The 18059-nt window shown below is 39.1% G+C and overlaps 1 protein-coding gene across 1 annotated transcript; it reads right to left on the reverse strand.

Annotated features, from left to right (window-relative positions):
• Positions 1–11478: 11478 nt before the first annotated feature.
• Positions 11479–13533, reverse strand: LOC126722501 (uncharacterized). Its single transcript, XM_050425659.1, has one exon. The coding sequence runs from the start codon at positions 13531–13533 to the stop codon at positions 11479–11481; it is 2055 nt and encodes a 684-aa protein (XP_050281616.1).
• Positions 13534–18059: the final 4526 nt, after the last annotated feature.

Genomic DNA, 18059 nt, shown 5'->3' on the forward strand with positions numbered 1-18059 from the left:
CCACTCATAAACAGTGTCCCAACAAAATGCCAAGTAGAAAAACTGGACATAATCCGTTCCACTACAAAAGTACCACTTGATATAAGAATAGAAAATGAATTATAGAGCTCCTAAGCAAGACAACAAAACAATCAAAGAAACTTTTGAATACACTAGATTGTAGCAAAGGAAAAAAACTGTGAGAGAAAAGAAAAGCATACCCTTCTCCCTTTCTTTTTCTATACCTGTTTAACTCTTATAGGCCATAAAATGGGAATACAAAATACTACTTAACCAATTAGTCACTCACTCATGAAATGGTTGAGGAGAAACTGGAACAGTGACCTTGAGAAATGAGAATCATGCATAACTATATCAAATAAAAATCATATCCAATAAAACAAATTTACAATCCATAATATGGAAACCCATAAAATTACCAGATCCATAGATAAAACAGAGAATCGATCAAAACCTATATCCAAGCGCTCAATTTTAAAACTTGTTATTCTAGTAGATCATCCAAATTCACCCAAAATTGAAATTGAAGATGAACCCAAATGTTGTGCTTTGTGGAGCCTAGTTGTGTTTGATCCGGATTATGACCCAACCCGAAATAATGTTGTTACAGTTTTTAATGGGAGATTTTCTGAGGCTTGGTCCATGGAGCAGATATAAAAACTGTTGTTTTGGAGATTAGGGTTTTGATGTCGTTTTTTTTTAGAGAGAAAAACTATACTACCACACTTTGTATTTTTCCCTAAGAATAGTGAAATCCCTACAACTTTGTGGACGTAAGCAATTTGCCAAACCACATAAATACAGTCTTGTGTGTGATTTTTTTTTTTTTTTTTTTTGCGTATATTTTTCTCTATTTTTGCATCTCATAGGTCTGGGAATTTTGTACATATTCCCATCACCAAATTGAGGTTTTGTATCAAAAACAAGAAGCTAGACACAAAAATAAAATTTCCAATATCTGAACAACGGATTCAAACTCAGGAAAAAAATCAATGAAAAGATTCATATAAGTTAAAAGGACCAAATAATGTTGTAGATAACCAAATATCGGAACATATTGCTCAAAATATTCACAATCAAACCCACCAAAACCCAAAATTCAAAGTCCAAATTTGAAAGCAAAACCACAATTACACCCCAAAATAATCTCAGACAACACAGAACACCAAAACCCATTTCACCCATTATTTCAAAAAACCACAAATTGTCTAAGATAATTACCTGCCAATGCCACCTGCTAAGGATGACGCCTTCATGGCCACAACCCTAAGGGTTCACAGCACTGATTTGGTCCGATTGAAGGGACCGTGACCTTGAGAAAAAGAGAAAAAAAAAAAAGGGCATTAGGTCAAGTGATAAAAAGGTTGTGAAAGAGAGAGTCAATTGAGAGAGAGAGAGAGAATTTGGATGATCGCTACTACAGAAAACGCTGTAAGAACCTAATTGTCCAGTGAGAATTGAACCTAATCATAAAAACTGGACAATCAAAATAATGTATAAATCAATAAACAAAATTTAGAAGAAATTCAGAATGAAATCAAAATTTAAAGAAAGAAAAGGCCAGATCAGTGAGAGTGGTGGATTGGCTTCTATATCTGTTAAAAACTAGTGCTAGGCATTCAAAATATTTTGCCAACATATAGGGTCACAAAACAGCGCCTACACAAAAACGTGGATTAAGGAATTATGTTTCGGTTGTGTTGTTGTCATCTCACAGCTCCTCTGTGCTTCATTAAATGTTCTTTTCATATGAGAGTCAATGTCATTTAACACTTATTTCCTAACTTTTAACTATCCTTATTCATAGGTTAATCCATGCCCCTCAATAACCTCAACCAAAAAATGAATGAATAATTACTGCAAGGATAAATAACCAACACATCAGATTTTTATTAACAAACCAAAATAAATGCTCCTATTAACAAGACATCTGTATGTTTAGACAGAATCAATCACTGCATAACAGGTTAAAGCAACCAAAGGTAACAGCAATGAAGAGTCACTTCTACTTCACTATTCACTAAAGCCGCATTTTCTTCAATTTTCAATGTGTTTGGAAATGACAATTGACATTCAGAAAATAAACGCATACTCTTCATTTATTTTTTTTTTTTTTTGGAAAAAAAAGCTCTTAACACATCTCAAGGCACATTAATAAGCTAGAAGTACCAATTTATGCTGGTAGGACAATGTCTTCAAAAATAAAATAAGGGAAAACATTCTCCATTATCTTCTGACTTGTTACAAATTTTTCTTCACTGATTGACCTAAGTTCCTACCATCAAATAAATAGAAAATATCCCTCAAATTGATTTTCTTTCCCGTGATATACATGAAACAAACAAAGCCAAAGTGCAATGACAATCCATTAGTTCTAGTACAAGAATTCCCTGTCTAGAAACAAAATTAGAAAGTAATGAACATATATAAAACAATATTAGCTAGAGGAAACAGAAAAACTGTAAAACTATGTTAACTCTAAGGATAAATGAATACGTTATGAATTTTAACCAAACAAAAATGATTCTGCCAACATGTCCAAAGAACATAAGAGACCCACATGACTTGATAAAAGTTACATGAACTTTATCATTATACGCCACTGGCAGAAACAACTTAAAAATAAAGACTTGTAAGAGGTAGGGAAGGGTAGTTCCAACCACAAGGTATAGGTTCAGGCCAAACATTTTGAAAATTTTTAACTATGTAACTGCAGGTAGTGTCATGACATCTTGTTATGGGTTTAGAGTTGGAACTAGAGTCAATGATATAATTTAAATACAGTATTCAAGGTCCTCTCATAAACAACCATCAGGAATACCTAAAATCATAAGTCATTTTCCGATAATGTATTTTGCATCAATATAAAGTCATGAAACAGAAATAGTAAAACACATTTTTAGATTGAACACAAAGCAATGTCATGTACAGAACGCATTCTCTTTTTTTTGATAGGTAATAATAATATTATTAAAACAAACTAAAAAATAGACAAAAGCCAATACAAGGTGTTCATGATGGTGAACACAAGGAAAAGCAAAAAACAAAATAAACAGCAAACAACTAAAAGGAAAAACTTAAAACGCAATACTAAGGGGAGAAATAAACTCTAAGATAGTGGAGCATTCCGAGAAGCCCCAACACCTAGACCAATCAAATAAAGTCTTCTGGCACAGAGCTTGTAATTGAGCCAAGGATTTCTCAGTGTCCTCAAAATAGCGCCGATTTCTTTCCATCCAAACAATCCACATCAAACAGCCGGGAATCATATTCCATATGTCTGAATTAAATTTTCCTAGCCAAAAACTCCAACAATACACCAAGCTTTCCACAGAGCCTGGCATGACCCAATGTATCCCAAAGATCTGAAGCATGTAAACCCACAAAGAGTGAGCTACCGGACAATGGAGGAGAAGATGATCCACGGTTTCCTCATTCCGATGGCACATACAACACCTATTCACCAAAATGCGCCCCTTAAACTTAAGATTATCCAAAGTAAGGATCTGCCCATGAACCGCTGTCCACACAAAAAAAGCCACCCTCCTAGGGATCTTAGCTTTCCAAACACCCTTCCACGGAAAATTGGAATCAGCTGCACCCCTAATGTTATTGTAATAGGACCGGGTATCAAACATGCCATTCCCTTTGAGACACCAATGAGAGGTGTCATTCCCACCACCCCTAGGGATCCGAGATTGAATGAACTCAAGGAAAGATAAGGCAGCCCCTAATTCCCTTTCATGAAAGTTCCTATGAAATCTCAAATTCCAGATTCTATCGCTACGACCCTCTTGGTAGCATAGAACATCAGAAATGTAAGCTTCCTTGTCGTTAGAACACACATACAACTGAGGATAAAGCCTATTAAGCGTGTTATCTCCAACCCACTTATCATGCCAAAAAAGAATACGAGAGCCATCCCCCGCCACTAAGGACACATGGTTGGAGAAGCTCTCCCAACCATCATGAATACCACGCCATGGACCACAACCGTGAGCCCTTCTGCAACTTTTAGAACTCCACCCCCCTTGACCCTCACCATATTTAGAAGCAATAACCCTCCTCCAAAGATGAGTGTCTTCTCGCCCAAACCTCCATAACCATTTCCCTAACAATGCTTTATTAAAGTGCACTAACTTCCTGATCCCCAGACCACCCAAAGCTATCGGTAAACACACCTTCTCCCAAGCCACCAAAGGATATTTGAAACACTCCTCTGAAGATCCCCATAAAAACTTCCTCTGAATACGCTCCAATCTATCAGCCACAGCTACAGGAATGACAAATAAGGATAGATAGTACGTAGGAAGGCTAGAAAGAGTACTCTTCACCAGGGTAAGTCTACCCCCCTTAGATAAATAGAGACGCTTCCAACCAGAGAGTTTCTTCTCCATCCTCTCCAAAATAGGATTCCACATAGATGCTGTTTTGTAAGGGGTGCCCAACGGCATACCCAAGTACTTCAAAGGCAGACTACCCACCCTACAACGAAGAATGGCAGCCAACACATCTATATTTTCAACCTCCCCAACAGGAACAATCTCACTCTTTCCCGCATTAACTTTCAGACCAGTAAAAGCTTGGAAGCTAGTCAAAGCCAGCCTAATGGACAACAATTGATCTCTAGACGCATCACAAAACAAAATGGTATCATCTGCAAACAGCAAGTGTGAAATGCGTACCCCTATAGAGTTAGTAGGCCCCACACGAAAGCCACGAAGTAGACCACAATCCTCAGTTTTCTTCAGCAGCCTACTTAGAACTTCCATAATAAAGAGGAAAAGGAGAGGGGACAGTGGATCACCTTGTCTCAACCCACGAGAGCTTCCAAAAAAGCCTACCGGGGATCCATTCACAATAATAGAGAAACGAACAGTAGTTATGCAAGCCTTAATCCACCCCCTCCATCTCACCCCAAAACCCATCCTAGCCAATAAGTAAAACAATGCGTCCCAATTCACATGGTCATAGGCTTTCTCAATGTCCAATTTGCAAACCACCCCGGGCACATGGCTCTTCAATCTGCTGTCTAGGCACTCATTAGCAATAAGCACTGAATCCAAAATTTGTCTCCCACCAACAAAAGCATTTTGGGACTCAGAGATGAGACTATCTAGCACAACCCTCAATCTATTTGCCAACACCTTAGACAGCAGCTTGTACACACTTCCTACCAAACTAATAGGCCGAAAGTCCTTAACATCAATAGCATTATTTTTCTTGGGAATTGGAGTGAGAAATGAGGCATTTAAAGACCTTTCAAACACTGAATACCTGTGAAAGTGCTCAAAAACAGCCATAACATCCTCCTCCACCACTCTCCAGCATTTTTGGAAAAAAGCCATGGTGAAACCATCAGGTCCAGGAGCTTTATCCCCCTCCATCTCCATCAAAACCTGGATCACCTCTTCTTTAGAGAACTCCCTCTCCAAGGCCAACCTTTCATCCTCTCCAATGCAATCAAAATCCAATCCATCCATTGTTGGACGCCATATATTTGGCTCTTTGTAGAGATTTTGATAGAACTGAGCCACCTGAGCTTTAACAGTAGAATCGTCCTCATATAAGACCCCATCAACCACAATGCTTCTAATGTGATTTGTTCTTCTATGAGAGTTCGCTAGTCTATGAAAAAATCGAGTGTTGTTATCTCCCTCCTTCACATACAAAGCACGAGACTTTTGTCTCCAAAAAATCTCTTCTAAAGCAGCTAAAGCTGCAATATCACCTTTAACCTGAGTTCGACGGGACTCTTCCTCATTAGAGAGGCCCCGCATTTCTTCCATAGAATCTAGACCCAATAATTCAGCCAACAAACACTTCTTCCTAAAAGCCAAATCACCAAATTCCTCCTTATTCCACTTCTTAAGGTCTTCTTTCAAAGCCTTTAATTTCTGAGCTAGAACAAAACTAGGGGAGCCCAAAAAACTATACCCCTCCCACCAAAGTTTAACTCTCTCGAGAAAACCCTCAGATCTAAGCCACATATTCTCAAACTTAAAAGCACAGCGACCCCTATCCACTCCACCAGCTTCCACCAAGAGCGGACAATGATCGGAAATAACACGAGGGAGCACCCTTTGAGACACATTCCCAAAATGATCCACCCAATCCACACAAGCAAGAGTCCTATCAATACGGGACATAGCCTGCGGCTCAGCATCTCTAAACCAGGTGAAAGATGCCCCGTCCAAAGGAAGATCCACTAAATAATTATTCTCAATAAAGTTCGAGAATGCGAACATGGCTGGATTAAAAGAATCACAACCAAGCCTCTCGCAGGGGTATCTAATAATATTAAAATCACCGAATAAAAACCAAGCTGTGTTCCACCTGGTCCGAACCCTGGACAACTCCTCCCACAAAGCAGCCCTATGATGATCATCATTAGGACCATAAAGACCAGTGCAGACCCATTCAAAACTGTCCAACACTCCCCTAAAAAGAACACTAACAGAGAACTGACCAACAGATACATCAATTTTCTCGACCACCCGTTTATCCCAAATCAACAAAACCCCCCCAGATGTTTGAACCGCATCCAGTACCGCCCAATCAACAAAGGGACTACCCCACAAGCTACGCACAAGAGCAGAATTTGAAGAAGCAAGCTTAGTTTCCTGCAAACATACAACATCACATCTCCAATCCTTCAAAAGATTCTTACAAACCTCTCTCTTTTGAGGGTTATTCAACCCCCTAACATTCCAAGAAAGAAGTCGTAAAGACATTAATAACTACCAATAGCCCCTGGTCCTGACGACGAACCTCTATTCCGAGAGACAGTCCCATCATAATTCACTGAAGAAAACAAACCCCTCAATTCCCTTAAACCTCTCTGACCAGCTTTAACAGGTGGCCTAAAACAGCCACCATTGGCAACCTCAATACACTCCTGTTCTAATAAACGAAATAAAGCCACACATTGAGCTTCATGTTTAACAATAGGAAAACCCACCAACTTGCAGAAGCTCTTCAACATTGTAGACACCCACTTCGAGTGTTCCACCTTAGATGCATCAAACTCACTTACCTTATCCACCGTGCTCAACACCAAATCTTCAGCTACCCTAGGGACCCAACAAGACAACGGCGCACACTCTAGTGGACTGCAGTTGTACTCCCCAATACCGTCGGCATACACAGCTACCGACTCTGTCATACCCGTTTGGGAATCACACTTCTCTTTATCACTTATGCTTAATAACTCTGTGAAAACGTCCTCCACCTCCTCCGACCAAGGAACTCCCTCCCTACCAACAAAGTTCAAAGGAGAAAACTGCCCAAAACTATTGGAGTCCACCGTAAGCATCGGATCAACCCCAATCTGCCTCTCACCCTCTCGAACTGACAGGGGAACCACCGAGATAGGGGCGCGAACCTCCAGAACTGAGCTAGAGGGGAAACTCGTCCTTATCGGAGCCTCAGAACCCGCCGCCGGCGCCTCCGCCGTAGTCCCTGGCTCCCGATCTGACTGGGGAGCCACCGAGATAGAGGCGCTAACCACCGGAGCTGGGCTCGACGAAGGTTTCGCCCTCAACGGAGCTTCCAATCCCTCCATCGGCGCCACCGTCGCTACCCCGGGCTCCGTTGAAGACTCGCCTGACCCACTCAGCTCCTGAACCAGATCGTGCAACCCATTAGGATCGCAGGTCAGTTCAGACTCTAACTGGGTTTTATTTTTAAAAGGGAGAGTTAAGGTAGCTTGGGCTTGGGCTTGGGCTTGGGATTTAAAAACCACAGGCCCAACAGCTTTAGGCCTTTGTAACTTCACTTTATCCACCCAAGAGACATCCGGAGTGGACCTGTGAGAGTCCAATGGCTTAATCCAAGACACCACCCTTTTACCCCCTTCGGATAAAGACACCCTCAACGCCATGGTGTCAGTAGTCACTTTGAACATGCAGTCACGCGTGGGTCTAACAGATTTTTTTTTAGAAACTGACCCAGCAGCAGCTTCGCCCTTGAACACGTTATGTCCCAAATAAGCTCTAGAATTTTCAAAATTCCTCAACTTCCGCTGGTTGCCAGTATTGAAAAGTTTCTTCCCATCAAGTCCACCGCCATCCATTTGGCCACCACCAGCAGCTCCACCAGAAATCCTCCCTTCCACCCCAACAGTGTTCGAACCTGCTAGGAAACTATCTAATGCTCTTGAAAACAAGCTCCACCCAGCCCGGTTAGAACTCGCAGGTACCATAACACAACCACGTCGAGCTCCACCAAAAAACACAGCTAAATCCACAAAAATACCAGCCTTATTCGACCTCCCCCGGAACTCGAAAAACTTATTGTTCTCTCTAAAATGTTTGTACAACAAATCCTTTCCTGGTACCCAATCACGAATATCAGCAAAGCAAGAGAGGACCCATTTCATTCCCTTGCGACTCAGCCAAACGGAACTTTTAAAATTCCGACGACTTTCATGTATAGCATAAGAATCGTCCCTCCCACCGTCAAAAGAGAAAGAAAAAGTTTTAGAATCAATACGAAAGAAACCTATACTATTCCCTCTAACCTGAGGAGAAAGATTAGGAACAGAGATAGGGAGAGGCACATTGGTTGGAAGAGGTGTGAGTGGATTGGTATTGGGTGAAATGTTATTGGTATAGGTATTGGTATTGGTTGGTCTAGGCAGAGGAGGTGGATGCAATGGCAGGACAGAGGAAGGTGGGGTGGACAATGCAGAGTTTAAAGGTGGACAAAAAGGGTGGTAAGGCAAAAAACCAAAAGGTGGTGGGAATGGTAATGGGAAGAAACCTGGGAATAGTGGGGGTGACAGGTTGAGAGGCTGAGGTACAGGGGGAAATAGAGGAGGGATAGTTGTAGGCTGAGTAGGGATGGAGGGGGGGAGGGGGGGGGGGAAGAAGGGTTGGGAGGGGTGGTGAGGTCATACTACTGAGGTTGAGAGGCTGAGAGGTTGAGAGGGAATAAACACCTTTCTGATGTTCATTGAAGAACAGCAACACATATAGCACCTATTCGCCAAATGGAGGCCCCGGAGATTATCCAAGGTAAGGATCTGGCCATGTGCTGCGGTCCACAGGAAGAAAGCCACCCTCTTAGGCACCTTGACTAAGAGAAATACAAATGTTTATTTTTTTAATTGAAAAAAAAGGACTGTCACTTTCATTTCATCCCTATATTTATGGTTCTGTTCAGCAAAAAAATGTGAATATGTGCGTTTTTTTTTTTTTTTCTTTTTGTTTGGCTAAGTACAGAGAGAATGTATTTTGTTCAGTTTCTGGTCTGGTCAGTTAGTGTGTTAAAGCTAAAGCCTACTACTGTTCTTTTTTTTTTTTTTTATCCTAAAATATTTTCTTCAAAATTACAGTAAACTCACAGTAAACTCATGATTAAAGATATCTTTTTACTAGTTCTATACAACAATAGTATGTGCGTACAAAAATAGGAGCTGAAACCAAAAAATAAGGGATTCAATAGCAAACATTGAGCCTGCAAATACATTGAGAATGGGAAAAAAATGTATAGGGAATGATTGTGTACCTTTTATCAACAAAAGTCTGAAGTTTGAAAAGGCAGCAATCCTGTTTCATTGAGGCTTAGTCCAGATATCTTCATCAAAATCACCTTGGTCAGCTATCAGCCCATGGTTTTGTTCAGGAACAACAGGATCAACACGAATAGAGATAGTTCAACAATAAACCTAGGACCCGTTATACGTTCAAGAATTTGCTGTCACCTGTAAGTTCAACCAGTAGATAGCTGCTGGTAAAGCCTGTTATCCATTTCAGGATCTTCATTACAGTCAGAAGAGTGAGTAAAGGAGCCAACAATCTCTAGTCAAACATTCACCCAACTGATCTTTGGTAATTTGAGCAAAATTATTCAAAATATGAATGCAAGTTGATTGCTTCAATCCAATCATGCTACTAATACTTGCTAGTATGCAAAAATTAAAGAGACAAAGGTCAGTTTCAATGATGACACCCACTGAACCAAACAGAAGATTTCTCAAAACAATGGTTCCATGTAGTGGTGGTTTTTAACTGTCTTTATTTTTCCTTTGGATGCTGAAAACTAAACCTTAAACCCCACCTCTTTACAACCTGAGTGGAGGCTTATGCACATGAAACAAAGTGGTCTATAATAAGAATCCCACACAAATGGTTTAAGCTTCTCATCTGCTCTCACATAAAGCAGTATAAGATATGCAGTATGCAATGTAAGAAAGCTACAACAGTGGTTTATGCACACAATTACATTATGCCTAGACTTGGTTTATAGTGGAAACTTACACCATTCATATAGTCATGACAGGTATCCAAGTTCAAATGAATGATAAGCATCTTACACACACTATGAGGACATACAACAACAACAACCAAAAAAAAAGTCTCATCAATTTCCTTCAGCTGAGTTACCGTTTGAGGAATTTATTTCCTCCTCCGCTAATTCTTCAAGTATAGCATGCTGGTGTTCATTTAATTCACTAAGAAATAGAATAAAACAGAACACAAGTGAGTCAATACAGCTCACTGAAGCAAATTAGCTCCAGACCTTTAAAATATCATAGGAAAGAGAGAAAAGATATCCTGTACACCAACTGACATGGCCTGGCATATTTTTACATAAAAAGGTAGGAACTTACAGAATCATAACAATGAAAAAAATTTCAGAGCTGCCATCATATCACTAAAATCATCTTCCGATTCTCAGAAAACTAAAAAATCTTTCTTGATGTATTCTGTACAAAAGCAGTTTCTGAAGTTTCTCAGATCACATATAATCTTTTCCTCATTCTTCCTAAATAAAACTAAAAGGAGGGAAAAAAAAAAAATAAAGAAAAGAAGAAGAAGAAGAGATGGGAGAAAAAAACTTGGGAGGGGAATGTTTACAAAATTTGGGGAGAAAATCTAATTGTCAGGCCGATTGCTTTTGGAATTTAGACTCTGTGCAAAATTGCTGATATAAATTAAATCCGTCTTGCCATTTAGACCATTTCTTCTTCAAAACTTTGTATATCTTTAATTCATTTGGCCCGAAGTTCTTGGCAGAAGTATCAAATCTCAAATCAGCAGGGCAGAGATCATCAAACAGTTCTGGTCCAACAGTTTCCACCAAGCCATTAGGAACATGCTTCTTCTCAGGCACTTTAAAAATCAGGTTATCAAATTTTTCATCCTTAAAGACATTGTCCTGTACGCGATCCATGGTAGAGCACTTAAATGCAACTGGATGGTATAAACAGAAAGGTTTTGGTTTTTGAGAACTGTCCCACATATCTTCTCTTTCATCAGCAAGGGAGACAGCTTGGTCACTATGAAGCTCACAACTAGAATCTGACAAGGCCATTTCACTGGCCACCTGCTTGATTTCATCACATTGCAGGCTAATTTCCCTCTCTAATGAAAATACACCTACTTCTTCTTCTGATTCTGAGTGGCCATTACGATACTCATGAAGTGTAAGTAAAATAGGAAGAGGAAGTACTGGACCCACTAGAGCATCATCTCACTGCACTTTGTGTGACCACTTATTGCTACGGCATGAAGGCCTTCTTAGGAAGAAAGGAGACAATTGAGGTAGGTCAGGGACAACTAGAAATTCCAAAGATACTTTTTTCTGGTCCAAAAGTACCTCAAGGAACTCTGAGTAGTTGGAATAGGCCAGTTGTAAGAGTTCCATTGGCAAGCCTGCCCACAACCTTCTCAAAGCAACCTCATGTATGCTTGCTGGCGAGCTGATGTCATTAAAAACAACAGAAACTGCAGGAGGCGACCTCAATCGACCAAACCCACAAGCCTTCAACTTCTCACACAAGATTTCATGAGATTCTGAGCTAAAAGATTCCTTTTCTCGAGGACCCTTGCAAGGCTTTTTCAATTTTGAAACCAGGACTTCAGTTAGACTACCATTCAAATATGCAGAGAGTTTATCAAGTTTCACGTACTTAAATCTTCTAGGAAATTTGTACTCCTCATCATCCATAATATACAGGGAATTATTTTTAAAATGGAACCGTTCTGTGTGAAGTTCTTTCAACTTCCACGAGGCACAATAGCTTTGTGATTCAAGCTTCCCTGATGACATAAGTCTTATCAATGTAAAACCACCAAATTCATTCGACTCAGAAAGCATTGCTGATAGATCTTTGTTTAAAATGACAAAACCCAAAGCCAATTCCTTCTTATGCTGCCAATCAATCCATTCAGGAAGATCATCCTTCAAATTCTCCTCTCTCACAAGACAACTTCCACATTGACACTCATGACCCGACAATAAGAGATCTGAAGGAAGCTCCCATGCATAATGGGTTTTCAAAACTTCAGAAACAATGGATCCTCTCGGGGTTGGTATAGTAGGTCCATAACAAAACAGATTAAACTCACAATTCCGAAAAGATCCCAATATTATACAAAAACCTGATTTAGAAGCCCAGCTATATTTATCATCCCTTGAGTTTGATCTCAATTCCGATAATCTAAATACATTAACATGGCACGGATTATCAAGACCGTGAGCCCATTGCAACAATGGCATCATTGGTTTCCGCACATCACAAAGAACTAACAAACTATCTGAGGCCAATGCAAAACAGAAACCATCAGATCCTGCCATTGTAAACGTAAGAAACCGTTCATTTTGAACCGAAGTATACATCCTCAGCATCTCAACCTTAGCTAAACAACTCACAGCACACCCATCAAACCTCAAATCGACCAAGAAAACAGCATCAGACCGGGCAACAATCAAAATCCTAGGATGCCAACTGAATTCACAGCTCAACCATTTACAGTTCCCGGAATCAGCATCAGCATCAGCATCAGCATCCCACGATATAGGCAACTTAGTCCCTCTAAAACGCGCATTGGAATTGGAAGTCCTACTTCTTCTAAAACAAGACTCCAAATCAAACAAGAACAAAGCACCACTTTCTAACAAAACTACACTCTCCTCGGGTATATGTGGACTCCAACAAGCATACACAACAGAACTAGTCTTAAAAACCTTAGAACCTAAACAAGAAACTCTGGGAAATTTACCAGAATTATGAATTTCCTGAACTACAAACCAATGCACAGAGCACAATGTAGAAGCCAGCAAATACCCAACAACAGTGGAATGATTATGATTATTACCTGGAAAGGGGTTGGGGTTGGGGTTAACCGCAATCCTGAGAATGCGGTACTCGAACCCGGTACTTTCGTGTAAAACGTCATCGTCTTTGGCGCCCCAGGTGTGGAAACGGGAAGCTTTGATAGAGAGAAGCAAGAAGCCGAGTCGGTCGGAGTTGGGACCGGTGGGGAAGAAGAGAAGGAGGGAGTTGGAAAGAGGGAGGCGAAGGAAGGAGAGGAGGTTGTGGGTTTGGAGGAAAGGTGGTGCAGCGTGGTTTAGGTTTGGGAGAGATGGAAAGGTGAAGAGAAGAGAAAGGGTTTTGGGTTTAGGGTTGAAGAAGAGTGGACCCAATATGGGTTTTGAGTCTGAGTCTGAATCTGTGAGGAGAAGTGGAGGTTTGAAAACTGATGATATTGGGAAGAGAGATTTCCACTCAGACGACAGCTCCATTTTTCTCACTCGTTCATCAACCTGCTGGGCTCTTAGTTGGTTTCTGCTTCTATTTCTATTTCCGCTCTATATATATTTTACTAGAGAAAACGTTCAATCACTTCAGTGTTTTACGCCAGCCAATAAACTCCTGCCACGTGGACTCTCAGCCTCTCCAAACGGCCTCCAAGCAGAGAACGAAGAAAGAAAACCAGTGCTTCCTTCACGCCGAACCTCCACCACCGCCACACAGATCGCCGGAGCAGAAAAAGTTCTCGCCGTGCCGTCCTTTGCTTGCCCAAACCTCCACCACACCACACCGAAGCTCACCGCCACAGAGGTCGCCGGAGCTGTGCGTGGAGCTGTTTTTCATGATTTTCCCTTTTCCCCAATTTGGATTTCGAATTATTGATGGGTTTTTTCTGTTTTCTGGGTTTATGGGTTCAGTACAGTTGTGTTTGGGATTTTGGGTTTGGAATTGGAGTTTAAGGGTTCTGGGTATTGCTAGTTTTGTGCTAATATTGCTTATTACTAATAGCTTGAGGCTTGTTCCTCAAAAAAGAAGAAGCTTGAGAGTTTTTTTCTTTGAATCTATGAACTGGGATTACTTTCTGTGCTCTGAACTATTAGTCTTTGAATTGATGACCTTGCTCAACTGCCCATATAACTAAATAACTAAATGAGTTTGGTTGGGGGTTTCTCAGTAAATTTACAAAAACAAAACATTTGACCCAAAAAAATAAAAAAAAGAAGCCTAGTTTTACAATTCTATCTTCTTCTTCTTCTGTTTTCTTTTCTTTTTTGTTTTTCGGTAACTGAGTATAAATCATTGAACTAGGGAAAATAAAATTAACAAAAGGGAATCGACCTTCTATTTCCATTTTCCCAAGGCAAAAATCTAGAATAGAATAAATGGGAATCATTCCATTTATTTTCCTTACTTGTTGTCGATTATCCCATCCAAGTGATAAATTTTGGACAATATTTTCCTCAACCTTTTGAGTAAATTACCCAAGATAAGACATTTAAAAAATAAATGGGAAAAAAATTTCTTCGGGGCTAAGCTAAATATATATAAAAATAATTAAATTTAAAGAATAATATATATAATATATTTATAACATGATCTAATATATTTTATTTTTGAGAAAAATTACACTTTATCGCCTTAAACTATATCAAATTACATTTTACATCCTAAAATTTTTAAATACACGTTTTGCATCATAAAACTATGACATATAGGGTCACAAAACAGTGCCTACACAAAAACGTGGACTTGTAAGAGGTAGGGAAGGCTAGTTCCAACCACAAGGTATAGGTTCAGGCCAAACATTTTGAAAAAATTTAACTATGTAACTGCAGGTAGTGTCATGACATCTTGTTATGGGTTTAGAGTTGGAACTAGAGTCAATGATATAATTTAAATACAGTATTCAAGGTCCTCTCATAAACGACCATCAGGAATACCTAAAATCATAAGTCATTTTCCGATAATGTATTTTGCATCAATGTAAAGTCATGAAACAGAAATAGTAAAACACATTTTTAGATTGAACACAAAGCAATGTCATGTACAGAACACATTCTCAGAAGGCAAATGACAGACATATCACAAAAACCATAACAATACTAAAGAAATGGAAAGAGTAAAACACATTTTCAGATTGAATATGGATTAGATTTGACAAGGTCAGCATATAGAAAGAGATAATAACATAAGTCTTTAATTAATAATTATTGCTTCCATCTTGCAAATATTTAATCCCATCATCAACCACAACCACAAGATTGAATTTAATAATTCTGACTAATCTTGTTAGCCATTCAAAAACAAATTAACATCCAAAAGCAGTATATTGAGGTTTGAAACTTAATGATTACTTATAGCCACAAAAAAATACCAGTATACACAAAGAATAATATAGAAGGAAAGTAAATGATAGAATTTTGAGTTTAATTATGCTTTTACCTGCATTTCCTCTTCCGGGTAACTTTCCTCTTCCGGGTCACTCCTCTTTGAGAAACTGCATCATTTGGTTTGTCAGGTAAGACAAGGTTCTCCACATAATTATTAGCACAATAATCTATTGTTGCCCAATACATCCCCAACTTCATAACTTCTCGATTCTTAGGGTTAAATGAAGCAAACCCAACAGAAAGCGCTCTTGCTGTTGTCACTAACATATGACCACTCTTCAGGAAACCTAATACCCTTGTGATTCCTCCAGTAAGATTAATATTGCAAAGTTTAGTCCAAGAATCAACAATGCCATACTTTTTCATCACCCAAATGGAACAAACATCATAGCACTTATTCCCCTGACATAATAAAGCATGACATAATCATTGGATAGTGAATCAAACCCGAATGCAGAACGACAACAATGGTGGCCGCGTATGAGCGTAAGGGAAGACTTGGGAAGGGTGGAACATTTTCTAATAGAAGGATTCCAAAGAACATAACGGTCTTGTTCATAAAGACAGAACAAGCCATTCACGTAGCCAATTAACATAGAGAAACTCGTTGATGAAAACTCAATATTCTGAAATGGGTTTAACAAGGAGTCATCGTTATTGTCATCGTGAATGAAATTGTAGCTCTCTACTACCTTGGATTCAGAAGCGGTGCAGCTCCTAACAACTAGTGTGTTGGAGTTGGGAACAAGTGAAAGTGATCGAGTGAGGTGGGAATTGACGAAGGAAGAGGCTGTGATTAGAGAGTTCCGTGGACCGTGATTTGGAATTAGGGATTTGACTGGCAGTCTGTTCAGAATCTCTTGAACCACTTCTTCTGGGGGATAGAAAGACATTGCTTTCTCTTTCACCCAAATTGAAAAATTTTGTAAAACTAAAATGGATTCTGAACAGAGAACTTTGACTTCTTCAGCTCTTCAAGACACTGTCACTTTCATTTCATTCCTATATTTATGGTTCAGTTCAGCAAAAAAATGTGAATGTGTGCGTTTTTTTTTTTTTTTCTTTTTGAATGGCTAAGTAGACAGAGAATGTATTTTGCTCAGTTTCCGGTCTGGTGAGCTAGTGTGTTAAAGCTAAAGCCCACTACTGTTCTCTTTTATGATTTATCCTAAAATATTTTCTTCCAAATTACAGTAAACTCATGATTATTGGTATCTTTTTGTTGGGATTTCGTAATGTGGTGGTAAAGTGTAATTTTTTGCTGGTTTTTTTAGAAGTCTTGACCGCACGCAGGGGTGTAGTCAGAAATAATTACTTGGGGAGCCGGGTTATAGTAGAGATATACTAAATATAATTCATAAGTCTATTGAATACAAAATTATCAACTTTCATATATCATCATATTCTTGTACATTAATGAACATGAAAAATTGTCTAGTTCAATGTAGACATACAAAAAAGAACATTCACATCAAATCATGCCTGACGATGATTTTTCATGGAATAAAATTCATCCATTATCATCTCTACAATGAAATTCCCTGCAATTTCCTTCTCTATATAAACTATCATATTATCTGCCAAAAGCTCTTCCTCCATTCTATTGCGAAGTCTTGTTTTTAACAGCTTCATAACTAACTTGGGAGAGAGATATAATAAATTATCATATAAAATTCCTTCTTACATGAATTATAATATAAATACACCTTTAGTTAAGTAATGACCTTTTAGGATTAAAAAAAATTTAAATAAACAAATCAATCAAAAGTATAAACCAACAACATAAACAAAATACACAGACTCACGGCCCTCACCCCAATTGCCTTCCATAGATTTTCTTTTTTCATTTATAATTTACTTACTTTACTACCCAATTACAAAATGCAAGCCCCACCCTGCCCCAACTGAAGAGACAAACAACAAAAAAGCCAAAAGTCATAAAGCCAGTGGAGTCAGTGGATCAAGAATAAATAATACAATAACAATAAACACAAAAAGGCAAAGTCAAATAAGCATAAATTGCTTTGCTGGCAAAGGGATATTCACATATTCACATACACATTTGATATTTCTATTCTACTATTTAGACTTCAGTATTTAGTTCAGTTGTAGAGAAGAAAAAAAAGAGAAGTGAGATGAGAATGAGATACCTTGAGGAATTGAGATTGAGATGAGGGCTTGAGAGGCGATGAACAAGTCAGCAGGCTAGTGGAGTTTGCTGCGTCACAACAAGCGGACGAGGTATGAGGAGATTGTTTCTAAGGAGAGGCATCAAGTGTGACACTATGAAGGTGTGAATTGAGAACAGAAGGGGAAAAAAACAAGGCAGAGGCGTGAGAATCAGATTGTTTTCTCCTATTTTCTAACAGTGAGGATTAAAATTTGAAGATGCCTTTGTTTTGTTTGATTAGGCATTTTAGATTTGGGGTTGGGCTGGGCTGGAAGTGTGTTTAGTTTAAAGGAGAAATTTTTTGTTTTATTAGGAATTTGGGGCTGGCTGGTGGGGCTGGATGTGGGCCAAGGTTCTTCTTTTATTTGAAATTGCATTGGACTAGAACTCTAGAAGAATGGTTGAAATAATTTGGGGGCCCGGATATTTAGTTTTGGGGGGGCCCATGTCAATTTTT

Source organism: Quercus robur, chromosome 4 (genome assembly GCF_932294415.1).
Source record: "Quercus robur chromosome 4, dhQueRobu3.1, whole genome shotgun sequence".
In the NCBI taxonomy this organism is placed as follows: Eukaryota; Viridiplantae; Streptophyta; class Magnoliopsida; order Fagales; family Fagaceae; genus Quercus; species Quercus robur.

What these genes read in the sequence shown, in the direction of transcription:
- LOC126722501 (XM_050425659.1), bottom strand. Translation starts at nt 13,533, where the DNA reads ATGGAGCTGTCGTCTGAGTGGAAATCTCTCTTCCCAATATCATCAGTT.